This window comes from Callospermophilus lateralis, chromosome 14 (genome assembly GCF_048772815.1).
Source record: "Callospermophilus lateralis isolate mCalLat2 chromosome 14, mCalLat2.hap1, whole genome shotgun sequence".
Lineage (NCBI taxonomy): Eukaryota > Metazoa > Chordata > Mammalia > Rodentia > Sciuridae > Callospermophilus > Callospermophilus lateralis.
The window spans coordinates 10,666,976-10,681,581 of NC_135318.1; the positions used below are offsets into that span (position 1 = coordinate 10,666,976).

General features: G+C 35.8%; 1 protein-coding gene and 1 non-coding gene across 2 annotated transcripts in view; one reads left to right on the top strand and one right to left on the bottom strand.

Annotated features, from left to right (window-relative positions):
* Nbas (NBAS subunit of NRZ tethering complex) overlaps positions 1-14,606 on the bottom strand; it is a 324,412-nt gene that overhangs the window by 243,593 nt on the left and 66,213 nt on the right. The window contains exons 11-12 of the mRNA XM_076833054.2: positions 10,691-10,759; positions 4,717-4,845 (exon numbers count right to left, since the gene is read on the bottom strand). Of these exons, the coding sequence (XP_076689169.2) occupies positions 4,717-4,845; positions 10,691-10,759 (198 nt within the window). The remainder of the gene's footprint in view (positions 1-4,716; positions 4,846-10,690; positions 10,760-14,606) is intronic.
* Positions 11,210-11,277, top strand: Trnag-acc (transfer RNA glycine (anticodon ACC)). The gene has a single exon. It is a non-coding gene; the product is annotated as a tRNA-Gly (tRNA).

Consider the following 14,606-nt stretch of genomic DNA (forward strand, 5'->3'; position numbering starts at 1 on the left):
ATTTTTCTCCCAGCACTACCAGTGAATTCTGGGGGTTTTTTCCCCTCCAAGCTTACATTTTCATGATATTAACATGTTATTTTACCTTGTATTTATAATTTCCCTTGCAAGACTATGCATACCTTAAGGTTAGTGTACTTCCTACACTAGAACTTAGTAGAAATTCAGTGAACAATTTAACTTTTTAATTTGGTACCAGGGATTGAACTCTGGGGCACTCAACCACTCAGCTGCATCCCTAGCCTTATTCTGGATGTTTTTGTTTTGGCAGGACAGTGCTGGGGATTGAACCCAGAGCCTTGTGTATGCAAGGCAGGTATTCTACACCAAGTGAGCTACGTCCCTAGCTGAGATAGGGTCTTACTGAGTTGCTTAGTGCCTCGCCGTTGCCGAGACTGGCTTCGACCTCATGATCCTCCTGCCTCAGCCTCCCAACCTGCTGGGATCACGGGCGTGCACCACTATGTCCAGCTGAACAGTTCAACTTTTATTTCACAATTATGTTATTAAGACTACAGAAACAAAGTATTTATAAATTACACTTAACACACTAGATTTCATTCACACATACAGTGAAGTCCCAATTGAAAACAATTACCGACCTGGGCTTGTAGCAAAAAAGTAGAGAGCGCTCACTTAGCATGCATGAGGCACTGGGTTCAATCCTCAGCACTACATGAAAATAAAGGTACTGTGTCTACCTACAACTAAAAAAATAGTTTAAAAAAAGAAAACAATTACTTATTTTCCTAGAACACAAGTGGAAGACTCAGTAGTTATACAAACTCCTCTTGCTGGAAAATAGTGACCACCTCCAACCCAGGCCCCACTATGTCACAAGTCTCTACGTATCTATTATAAAGCTAAGTGTTTGCCAGTGAGAAACTTTCTCAATTATTAATTCTAATACCTGGTACACACTAACTTCTTAAGAGCTGAGCACATATAAGAGGGCTGAAAAAAGGTCTGCATTATATTCACTGAGAAAAACGATTTATCTGTTTTTAAAGATTAAATAAGAATCAATGCCAAAATGAATCAAACAATTCCTGCTTTCTTAATCTATTAAAAAGAAATCTCATCTTTCAAATACTAGAGTGTTCCTGAACTGTAAGGACACGCCTAATACTGTGGGGATAAAAATGTGTGTTGGACATGCTGGCATTCACTGGCTTCAGTTTTTCTCTCACTTTTTCAATATATTTTCCCACATGAACAGAGTCAGAAAGTTGAAATCAAATCTTAGCTTGCTACGTAACAGAACAAAGCAAATGCTCATTAGGTAACAGATGATGTTATCAGAGTAAATTTTGCAAAAGAAAAAAAAAATCATATGTGCACCTTCATCCTTTCAACCTATAAAGGTCTGAGATAAACGTACTCAAAGAAACCAGTGTGTCTGTGAAGAGGATGAAACCTCAGAGATAATGATGGAATAAAGAAAACTATGATCAAACAGTGGAAACGCTGAGACAAAAGCAGCAGACAGGGAGAGGAGGGTCCAAGAGTACAGCACTTGACGATCAGACTAGAAGGGATGACAAGTCAACAGAGGAGTTTGCATTTTTACCAGTCACAGGATTTAAGAGAAATAAATATAAATAAATGCCTTCCCAATCCCCAACTCTAGACCTAAATTTCTGTTGAGGCTAAAACTGGCTGGGATCTCAGAGGCAGGTCTGTTCTATCCAGATAGCCTTTGTCAAGGCTGAGCAGCTGCTTGAAAAGGGAAGGCTTGGCACCCCTGGCCTGTGATGCTGCACAGCAGGGATGGCGATCCCAGCAAGACTAGCTAAGCTAGCTAAGCTCCCTACCCAAAGGGCATCATAGCCTGCAGAATGGCAACCAAGTCAGTTTCTAGTTCTGAGACAACCCCCCCCCCCAAAAAAGCTACTTTTTCCAGTTTATGCAGACATTAAGGGAAAAAAAATCTACATCAACCAAATCAGAACTGACAAATAACACTAACGATTTGTTAAGTTTTAATAAGTGACGCAACTAGCTTGAGAATCAAGTTGCATCCCTCCTGACAGATCAACTTAAAAATATTCTATGTGAGCACTGTTCAGGGAGCAACTGAATCAAAAGCACAGAAGGTATGTGCTCAGTAATCAAACCATGGCACTTCCTACTGCGTTCCCCTTCTAAAAGCTCAGCATATTTCTATACAAAGATTCTCGCTGACGCAAGGATGAAGTCAAACATACCCTGAACTCATCTCTTACCGTGTACCTCCTCTTCTATTTCTGAAATCCCCTCCTTTTGTTTCCCGTAACTTATCTGAATGCATGTTTTAAAACCATGGGGAAAATTACATTTATTCCTTCCCAAGTTTCAAGGTTTTTAAGCTATGTTTTAAGTTTCTTTCATAGTCACTATAAAAATCTAACGAATAACATTAAAAAGCAATGAATCATAATGACACTGATTGGCAATTAATGACAAAAAAAGCCTAAGTCAAAAAGTTGAATGTATGCCAATAAGTACCACAATGAGATGCAATTTTTCTTTGCAGGCAATAAAGGGGCCCCAGAATCTCAGTAAACAAAAGAGCACACTAATCAATTATGCAATGAATAGTTCTTATACTGTATACATGACGTTCTAGGATATTCAGAAGATGAAATATTAAGAATGCTTCAGAAACTGATCGATATTTTTATTAAGTAAGTGAAAATAACTTAGGAAAACAAAGCCCAGAGGGGAAAACATCTTTATTATTCAAAGGTTTTCACCATTTAAAAACATGTTGCCCAAGAATAAAACTTTCCCAAATATCAAAAGAACATTAGGATCCTCCCAAGGAAGCTGAATACTCTATACTCTATCACCACACATTGAAAACCATGAAATATACACAATATTTTTGGGTCAATTACCTAAATAATGTCTTTTTTTCTGAATAAAGATGGAAAACAGACTCCATATATCAAGCCTCAGGAAGTACAACATGAAATATATGTCATACAAATTAAGCTATAATCCCATCTCCAGACAGTTCAACAGTCTGGTGAAAGCTCTGCTGCCTGACATATCTTGCTAAAGATGTTAAGCAGGTATGACAGGTGATCACTCCACAGGGAAGAAATAAGGTAACAGCTATAGTTTCAAAGCAGAAAGAATGAATGTGCCTTATATTTCGCTATCGAGACCGTAGGCTGAGCAGCACCTCTTCATCTAAAACAGATCCAGTAAGACAGAACAGTAGGAGTGTGGAATCTAAATTAATTGAAGGTGAAGGGAAGCTAGGAGGGGAAAAAAATCCTCTGTGTACAAGAAAAAAAGTTGGGGGCTGGGGTTGTGGCTCAGCAGTAGGGCACTCACCCAGCACATGCAAGGCCCTGGGTTCAATCCTCAGCACCACATAAAATAAAGATATTGTGTCCATATACAACTAAAATTTTTTTTTTAATTTTAATCTGAGAATACAGTAGAAAAATGTAGAGCCTCTTTTTCTGTTATTCTGAAAAAAAAATTATTAGTAATTCTGACATTGATCCATTCAGATCATTCAAGAAATATGCTCTAATTTTAGAATCATAAAACTATCCAAAGATGGATCTGTCCATGGGCAAATGGTGGGAAATTCAAGATGAGAGAAGAATTCTTAAAATGATAAAATGTAAAGTAACCAGAGAGTGAAAGAGATTTATATCATACTACAGATAGTTGAGGAAAGATTTTTCTTTAAGCCTCCTCGATCACAATGTATGGCTATAAGCATGTTTTAAAACCACGGGGTTTTAAACCAAGTTCAAGTTTATGATCTAACTCTACCTTCCCCTTATGAACTTAAATTATTTATAAGTGCTAATTCAACCCGTTACTAAAAAACAAAACCCATCTAATCCTTAAAACTGGTCATTTCAGGACAATAAAAATGAAAATGTTCCATCTTTGTCTATGTTAGGGCAACTCATCTCTGAGTTAAGAGAAGGGAACTCCTTTCAAGTCTCAAAGCGTATGATTAAAATTAGCAATATGTATAAAGACTTGTAACCCTTTACGAATTTTACCTTCCAAATCCTTGACCATACTGACTTTTGCTGAAATCTTAACATTTTCATTCTGTATTTTCAGAATGTGAAGGGTGGTGGGGGAGAACAGTTCAACTAATAGACAACACCTGGTATACAGAGTGTATTGAACCACACATTAAAATCAGTGCATGCAGCTGGGCACGGTGGTATGCACATCTATTCTAAGCAACCCAGAAGGCTGAGGCAGGAGAATCTCAAGTTCAAAGCCAGCCTCAGTAAATCAGAGAGGCCCTAAGCAATACCCTTTCTCTTAAAAAGTAAAAAGGGCTGGGGATGTGGCTCAGTGTTTAAGCACCAAGGTTCAATACCTGGTACAAAAAAAAGAGGAAAAAAAACTATTTTTTTTCCTTATACACAGATTTAGGGAGGATTTTCCTCCCTCCTAGCTTCCCTTCACCTTCAATTAATTTAGATTCCACAAGTCTACCATTCTGTCTTATTGTATCTGTTTTAAATGAAGAGGTGCTGCTCAGTTTATAGTCTCAGGGAAATACAAGGGACATTTTTTCTTTCTGCTGTCTATTATTAATTTGTCCTACTCTATTGACATCAACTGATAGTATAATTTAACTAAAAAACAGGACAGTTTTGGAATGATAAACTAATGTGGGTGCTATAAAAAAGAAAATTGAACAAATTGAAGTACTATAATGGTACTTGCCCATAAGAAACATACCTGCTCATTTTGATGCCACATTCCTTGTTGCTTCAGAGACGGGATGGCCCAGATGCTCAGTTTCCCTGAGAAATGAGTGGCTGCAAGGAGGCTTCCTTGTGGTGAAAGGCTCATCTTGAAGATTCCATCCTGTACAAGTCATAAGGTCAGAGCAAAGGACTTGTCAACAGGCACAAACAAATCATTGACAGTCATCAGGGGTGCCATGTTATAAATGATTGTTAGTCCTGGGAGTTCTACCCACTTCATATGCTTGTGCTCCGGCCAATCCCCTGAACTTAACAAGTTTTTGTCTATTTTATAGCAGCAAAATCAACACAAAACCCTAAACCCAAATATGCAAATATCCTATAAATATTTCTTCAGCCAAAAATTATCATGAGTTATCAAAAACTTACAGGTTTTCAGTAGATTATAAATTCCTTAAAATGCAGACCCACATATGGGAGTGATGGTTAAGGGATAGAGGGTCATTTTCAGGGTAATAAAAATTATAAAATGAATAAAACTAATTAAGATGGTTACAGGGCTGGGGATGTGGCTCAAGTGGTAGCGCGCTCGACTGGCATGCGTGCGGCCTGGGTTCGATCCTCAGCACCACATACAAACAAAGATGTTGTGTCCGCCGATAACTAAAAAATAAATATCAAAAACTTCTCACTCTTAAAAAAAAAAAAAAAGATGGTTACAAAGTTCTGTGCACACATTAAAAATCAGCTAATTGTATCCTTGAAATGAGTTAACTGTAGTGTATGTGAATAATATAAAGCTGTTCCCAAAAAAGGCATTAAACCACATGTTTGCTTAATGAAATTTCCTCTAGCTTCCTGACATTATACCACTAGCTCAAATGTCCATTTGATTTTTTTCTTAATTAAAACACTAATTAAAGCTTTCTACGACTGGCAGTAATATTTAGAGTAGGAAACTATACCTTCTCTCAAATATTGTATTAAAATTTAGCTGTCCTTTCTAAGAGGGGATTTTTTTAATGTCAAATATCCAATCTCTGTACTAAAATGAATTTAAACTGCTTCACTCTCTTCAACTGCCCATCATCTACATGGAATAATTAAAAAGGAGTGATCTGTTTTCTATGCCTTTTGGTACACATGCCATATTAAAATGAAAGTACTGAATTCTAGTTAAACACTCCAAACATTCTGAATTACTACCTATTTTTAAAGAAATCTCAAGTCAATAAAAGGTTATTTTATAACTATAGCTCTGCTAACATCCTAGAATTACATATTAAATATTACATATTCAAGAATAAATATTGCATGCCAAGTACTGTTGTATACTCGGGGAAGTCAGTGAACAAATTCAAGCCCACTGAGTTTAGTACACATTTTAGCCAACTGATTTTAAAGTCTCATTAAAATAATTTTTTTAATATATCCTTAAAATTAAAAGAAAAATCATTTGAAAAGCCTGGTTAACAACTCAGAAAAAAACACACTGTCAAAGTATGAAAAGAAAATGTAAACGTATGAAAGACAAAAGTCTTTAGAACAATTGTCTAAGCCAATATCTTCTATAAAATAATATAAATAATCTGATTATTAGTAAATCCTTTAAAAGATTATATGCCAGTCAGACATTGATTATTTAAAGGCATATGAGTTTTGTGTACATTAAATCACAATTTAAAAGAACCTGAAAGCTACTAGTTCTATAATTATGGATATACAAAAAATAGATCAACAGCTGCCACCATCATTTATTGTTAACATGACAACCACTGCCCTTAATGCCTTGAGAGAGAGAGAGAGAGAGAGAGAGAGAGACTGAGACCTCTGATATTGTGCAATTTTCTATTTACTTCTTGGTTTTGCTAAGAAGTAGAAAAATGAACTAAATATTTACAATGTAGTTACTGCATAGGAAAGTAAATCCCTTTTAAAAATACATTAATACTCAAGAAGACGACATTGTAGAAGAGAAACATAACTACCAAACTTGAGTAGTAAAATAGATCATTCTTCGTGAAATAAAAATATATAGCCAGGCATGGTGGCGCACGCCTGTAATCCCACAAGCTGAGGCAGGAGGATCACAAGTTCAAAGTCAGCCCAACAGTTAAATGAGGCCCTAATCAACTTACGGAGACCCTATCTCAAAATTAAAAGTAAGTTTTGAAGAAGGGCTGGGGAATACCTAATTAAAATATTTTTTTTTTTAAGAAAGGGCTGGGGATGTGGTTCAGTGATTAAGCATATCTGGGTTAATCCCTAGGGTCCCTTCCCCCGAAAAAAGTAATATATAGTCTTGGTTACTTTTAAGAACAATAAATCTTGGTTTCTATTTCTTCAATTACCCTATTAAATATTTAGACAATAGTCAGAGAGGTTATAGAAAAAGCACTGATTGTGGGCTGGGGTTGTAGCTCAGTAATAGAGCTCTTGCCTAGCAAGTGTAAGGCACTGGGCTTGATCCTCAACAGAACATTAAAGTAAAATAAAGGCATTGTGTCCATCTACAACTAAAAAAAAAAAAGCACTGATCACAAGCAGACCTAAGACCAAACCCATCCCTGCTACTATCTACCTAAGTGAACTTAGTAGGCCATTTGTCTTAAAGCTTCAATTTCTTCACCAATAAAAAAGACATCATGATGCCAGTAATGCCAGCTTCCTGTGAGGTTGTGTGGAAAATGCTGGTCAGAAAGAGTTCATGATAGAGAATACCTTAAGAATTAACTATGAGCCCTCAAAAGCTCTAAAATTGCTGCACTAAAAATATGAGCTGTAAGTATTTCTAGGCTAGAAACTTGTAGGTACAAAATAAGATACATAATATTCAGATGTTTACTGGGAAGTACTGGGTTTAAAATGTTAAATTTGAAAAGTCTTAAAGTTCAGTTAAGGATGCCAGTACAGTATATTCATAAGTGAGGATGAAAATACAAGGAAATTAATAGTTTGCTTTCCTTTTGTTCCATCACAGAGAATCCAAAAAGTCGAGTTCTATCACAAGCGAATAACCAATAGCACAGGTTGAGACTACATAAGCTGGAGTTCAAAGGAGTTGAATGAGATCAAAGGAAGATGGTCATTTACAGATTGAACAGACTTACTCCTGCCTAATGGTATGCCAAGGCAATAAATAAACAGTTTGAATGACATACCAGACAGGATAGAGAGAAGAGCTTCGTGAATATCAAGCCCCCAAATAACTCATGTTCTAAACATTAGTAAACCTATCAGTCCAAATAAAATAAACATGGAAAACAAGACACAAGTGCCTATGGATTCACTATACCAACAAACCGATGCGTTCCAGTGAGTATCCCAAACTCTACTTCTTTTACAAAGCCTTCCCCTTCCTGCCTGAGAACTATTCCTCCCTTCACCATTAGAACAAGTGTCACCTCCAGAGTTGAATGCTCCTTCTGCTCTTCAATAGCACTGTATGCTTTGTGAGGGCAGGTCTTGTCCTCGTCTGAGTCTGTCTCTCACTACACATAAGGGCTCCTTGAGGAGGGGCCTTTTGTGCATCCTTCTATTCTCTAGCTCTGAGGAAGTGCTTGCTGACTGATGAAATAAATGAATACTGAAATTCCACATTCTTGCTTAATTACAGTCAACAGATTTTTTAAATGAAAAATTTAATTTTATTAAAAATAAAGTTATTATTTATATAATACTAGAAACAATGAGAAAAGGATCCAGGGAGAAAGGCAAAGTAATGCTCCTTTTCATGGTAATAAAAAGACCAATAGAGGCAACACCGTAAATTAGAAAAAATGAACTTCAAGGCAAAAGCCAAGTCATTTAGCCTTGCCTATGTTTCTTTGTCTACAAAATAAAGACAACTTCATGAAATAATTAAAAATACAGGGCATGGGGGTAGTAAAGATGGTGGAATGAGATAGATACAGCTACCCCAGGTACATGTATGACTACAAAATGGTGTGAGTCTACTTCATGTACAAAGTGAAAAATTCTGCTCCATTTGAGTATAATGTTTTAAAGGATTCTGCTGTCCTGTATAACTGATTAGAATTAAATATACATATAAATTTTTTTAAATCCCAAAAATTATCGAAGACAATCTGGATTTTATTATGGGGTACCAGATTAGCTTCATTACATTAAAAGTCCTCACAAAATAAGTGAATGTTAACTAGAAAACAGTTCAAATATGCAAAGGACTAAGAAAAAAAGTGACTTTCTAGACACAAAGAACAGTGAGAGCTTTTGCTCATCACTACAGACAGAATGACAAATCTATCCAGGCTACACGATTTAGCTTAAGTCAATGGCAGAGAAATAATTAGAACCTAAAATTTAAAATATATAAAATACAAACGCTGAAACAGAATGCTTATTACATTTCTCCCCTTGGCTCAGTAAATAAATTGAAGAAGTAGAAAAATCAGGCTATTTGATTCTCCCATGTAGGTCAAGATTCTTTTGAGAGTCACACCAAGAGTAAATATAACCAGATCCCCTGGAGGCAATTCCGATATATACTACTAATATTCAGAATGAAACTGTCCGACTCAATTGTCATGGACCCATGCTTCTCCAAGTAACAAATCAGTAAAATAAATGATACCGGAAATCCTACATCAACGTGGCTCCTTCTCATCTCTTGGAACAGTAATCTCAAACTTGAGGATATTTTTTTTTAGTTTTATAAGAAGCCAAAAAAATGATCTATTGTGAAAAGGAATTTTTAAAAATCCACAAGATTTTTTTTAAGAAATTAATAGATATTAATCTTCTTCTCATGCTCTTCCTCCCTGCTCTGCTCTTAGTTGCTCTCCTTATATCAAAGGAGACATTTGGCATTTGTTTTTTTTAGGGATTGGCTAGCTTCACTTAGCATAACATTAAACAGGGATGAGAGGTGGGAGGGAAAAGGGGGGAGAAGGGAAATCCTATGGAAATGGAAGGAGACCCTTGTCCATTATAGAAAATTACATAAGACTAATAGAGGGGAAAGGGGAAAAAAACAAGGGAGAGAAATGAATTACAATAGATGGGGTAGAGAGAGAAGATGGGAGGGGAGGGGAGGGGGATAATAGAGGATAGAAAAGGCAGAATACAACAGACACTAGTATGGCAGTATGTAAAAACGTGGATGTGTAACCCATGTGATTATGCAATCTGTATTGGGGGGGGAATGGTAGTTCATAACCCACTTGAATCAAATGTATGAAATATGTCAAGAGCTACGATTTGAACAACTAATAATAAAAAAAATTATAATTAGAAGATGTTAGATCTGTATTCAGTAGCATCACCAATTCACTTAAGGGACATCTATTACATTAAATTTCACAGCTTTTTTTTTGCAAGAGTTATTGTTCTCTGATGAGCAGAAATTAGAAGTATCTTGTTTCCCTTGAATCTTTAATTTTAAAGATTTGAAGAAAATGTTTATATTACAAATTTAGACAATGTTTTAAAATCAAAATACAAATGAATTTTATGCTGTCACTCATGTCTCTATATATTCAAAAGTCAATGGAAATAGTGGTACCATTCTCAAATTTTACATAGCAGTTTGCAGAATGGGACACAGACTTGCATACGTATTTGTGAGTCAATATGTATATTAAGGTTTTATTTTTGTAAAATGCTCCATGGCATCAGTGTCCAAACTCTGCGGTGGGTGGGGGTGTCTCTTCCTGATTCTATAATAAAATGAGGTAGTGTTGCCAGTGGGGTGGGGGAAAAAACAAATTCATAGATATATGTATGCTTCTAGGAGAATTCTTTAGGCTGTCTTCAGAACCCAAGAAAACTAGGCTCATTCTCTGTATTTCTCTTTGAAGTTTTTTTTCCAGTTAAGATTGAGACATACTAATAACCCTAAGTTTTTACTAAGTGCATATATCTGCATAGAGTAAAATTATGAATACACCCGGATGAATCTATAATATTCAAAGTTCACTCAACTTTTAACTTTACGGGTACTCTGGTGAAAATGAGAAGCACAAGGTTAAACAAATTTGCATTACCTGTTCTTGTCCCTGGCGACTGTAAAACTTGACACTTAACATCCTTAATAATCCTAATGTCTTTGGTACCTACAAAATAAATGCACATCATACAAAAAAATTAATGAAAATTTTGTCACTGTACAAACTCATAAAAACAAATGTATAGCAAATCGAGTTTTTTTTGTTTGTTTTTTAAACAAATTGTTAAGAAAATCCCCAACAGGTGTCAAGAATCTTGGTGAGATTCTTTTCAGTTCAAGGGGCGGGGGAACTACCAACTGGTAAAATCTTACAAAATATATCCAACATCCAATGGTTTAAACAGTCTAATACAATTTATAAATATTAGAATCTACCACAAGCTCTTAACTGAGGCTGTCCCAGATTACCGGTTATCCTAGCACCACTACAGAAAATTTCAAAATTTTTCCAACACATTTTATTCATTAAGAAACTCATTCTACACTCTTAAAATACTGGAGAAAAATTCATCATTTAGAAATCAATATTTAAAATAACAATATAAGAGGCTGGAGATATAGCTCAGTTGGTAGAGTGTTTGCCTACCAAGCATAAGGCCCTGGGTTCAATCCCCAGCACAAAAAAAAAACCCACAAGATTAATTTGTGTTTAGATTTAAGAAATATACTTACGAAAGCAAGAAAGACAACTAATTTAAAAGCTGAAAAATAAGTGTTATTGAGCATGTCAACAATTTGGAACAATTATATATCACTAGTGGGAACACAAGGTACTATAGTCTGATATTTCTCAAAGTTAAAGAGAAAATTATCATGTGACCTAGCAATTCTTTTGTAGGTCTATGCATAAATTAGACTAACTTCAATCAAAAGATGACTGGGAAAACTTCAATGAAAAAACTAACTTCAAGCATTTTAAAATGCATAAATGCATATCTAAGACTAAAGTGGAAATGAGAGTCCAAAGTATGTGTAAATAGAATATACTGTGACAAAGAAGAAATAATCCAAATAAAACAGCAGAAAGTAAAGGGAAAGGAAAATAGAATAAGCTTACCGATTTTCTATATAAGCAACTATTAGGAATTTAAGAATACCAATAAAACTGACAAGACATTGGAGAATACTGATAACATCAATAACAATATTTTAAATTAAAAGATGGAGCTAAATTCCCATCTAAGTGAACTGGAGAGAAAATGGAAAGGACAGAGTTGGAAGCCAGCAGAGCCAAAATGTGAACACTTTAAGGAAAAGAAAAGGGACGGAGGCTGGAGGGCAAGGGGGGCCTTACAGGAGGAACAAAAGCATCTTATAAGTTGGTAAGTCTAGGAGACAGCAAAATCTTAGTGTAGGAGAACATTCTTCAATTATCTAGGCAGATCTAGAGGACAAAGGGAAGGCTTGGCCTTAGAGCAAGGACAGCACCTGCCATGACAGCCCCAGGCAGATGGTAAAATCTCATGGAACGGCCCCAGGCAGATGGTAAAATCTCATGGAAGACCTCTTCTTAGGCTTCTATTTTTTCAGAAAAATAGGATTTTTTTTTTTTTTTTGGTAAAAAAGATTCCAAAAAGCCTGTATTCTTTCCACTATAACAACGTATATTGAAAAAGCAGCAGCATCATCCAAAAAGTCTTAATTTTTATATATTTATCTTCGAGATTTTTAACTTAAAAAAATAGGCAATAATATTTGACCTTGTAGAGCATCTGAGTTTATCAAGTACTTTCACATACATTTCTCTTGTGGATCCTGGCCAAAGCCTGAAATGGCAAGGGATGAGCAGGAATTCAATATCAGCCTCTGACTTTAGAGCCTGCACTTTTCCTTGGTCCTAGTTATTAAAATCTGACCTGGTATCTTTTATAGCTTATTGTACTTATTTGTGGACAGTTATACTAATATCTTTATATTCCTAACACTTGGAGTAGTGATAGGTAAGTAAAACTATCTCACATATGTGACACTAACGTTAGTTTGGAAACTAGTCAATGCATATGTTGAATTTTTCATAGTTTCTCTTACAACCTAGCAGCCTAGAATACATGCCCCGCAGCATGTTTCAATCAATATATACCCCAGCACAACAGCAACTTTACAGATTAACAGGCAGTTCAATGAGAACAATACCCATCTCCTGACAAAAGGAGCTATAACAATAACCTCAAGTTTTTCAGAAGTAGGTGACACCTGTGGAGAACATTTTAAGTTTAGCTGCAAGACACATTTTAAAGCCACTAATTAAAATACACTTGCAACATTTCAAGAAGTTAATCATACAGAAGGGCATTCAATTTGCGATTCAATATTTTTCCTAACTTATTTTGTCAGTGCAAAAGCTATTTTCTTTTAAGACTTCAATACAAAAGCCTCAGGCCAGAGATGAGCAGTGACTATATACAGCAGAGCAGCTTCTAATACATCAGCAAGGAGCACAGGGATAGCACAACTCCAAGTCAGGAGAAAAATGGTTTCCTAACATGCAACAGAACTCAATGACATCTCCTTTCCTGGAATGTACACTTGACTATGCTGTACGAAAACACTCACACTTCGCCTGCTTTACCTCTCCTAGCATCCTCCACACTTACCTTTTTCCCCCCTGTATTTTGTCAAATTTCATAGCTACAGCATTGTACAATGAAGCACCAGTATCCCTTTCATCTGGGTTGACCAATTATATACATTTTGTCACATCTGTGTATTATCTCCCTCTCTATACACACTTTCCTAAAGATTATGTTTTGATTGAACCTCTGGAAAATAAGCTTAAAACATCATACTTGCTTTAGGCAGATTTGAGAGGAAAAATCCCTCAACCTCTTTCCAAGATCTGCCCTTATACAAATCTTACATACAAAACTAGATGGATATGAGTTAATTCAGAGAAATAAACACAATAAGCTACAAACAAGAAATTATGTATGAAGTATGTATAAGTGACTCCTACCTCACTTTTATTTGATAGGATAATCAGTATAAATTAGATGTGTACATAATTTCATATGGGAGGGAAGTGCTAAACAGGGCCACAAGACCTGGCCTATCCCCTCTTCCATCTTCAGTGCTTAGACTCTCATGAGTCTTCAGCTCCTTATCACTGCTCTGCTCCCCGGGTTCAGCAGACAGCATAAATGGGTAGAATAGGTAGATGGTTAATAAATGGAAGTCAAAGCACAAAGCCTAGTACAAAATAAGTTGATCTCCAAATCTAAACTGATTCAAGGTCTGATGCCATATAAACCCATAAGTCATAATCACTTTTTGAAAAAAAAATTAAGGTTAGTGACATGTGGCGTTTCACACCCGTAATCACAATAACTCAGGAGGCTGAGGCAGGAGAATCCAAAGTTCAAGGTCAGTCTCACCATTTATAAGACCCTCAGTAATTTAGCAAGATTGTGCCTCAAAATAAAAATTTAAAAGGGTACACTTGTAGCTGAGTGGTAGACCATTTGCCTAGCATGTGTAACAACACTCTGTGTTCAATGAATTAAAAAAACAATTACAACTTCGTTGGATTAAATCCCAGTCATACATTTCAGTATATACCAAATGCTAAAACAATGTTACTAATCAAAGAGTATATAATTGCTAATATTTCTTTTCGAAAATACTTTTCAATACCAAGTCATTGTTTTGTAAGATTAAAGTCAATAACATTTTAAGATAAACAACAATACACTCACCATTGAAACAAACAGCCTAACACATTCACTTATATTGTGCCATCCTTAAATTTCTCAGTTTCTTCCCTCATCTGAAAAAGAGCTAATTGCCCACTATGTAACAAATAATATGGTAAATGCTTTCATACAGCCTACAGAAATACCCAAGATACGTAGTAGTACAGGGTGGGTATTCAAGAAGGTAAACACAATCAGTACTCTCCCATACACCTAGTTCTTCTTGCCCTTCTGAACACAAAGGAAAGTACTTACTGGTATCCC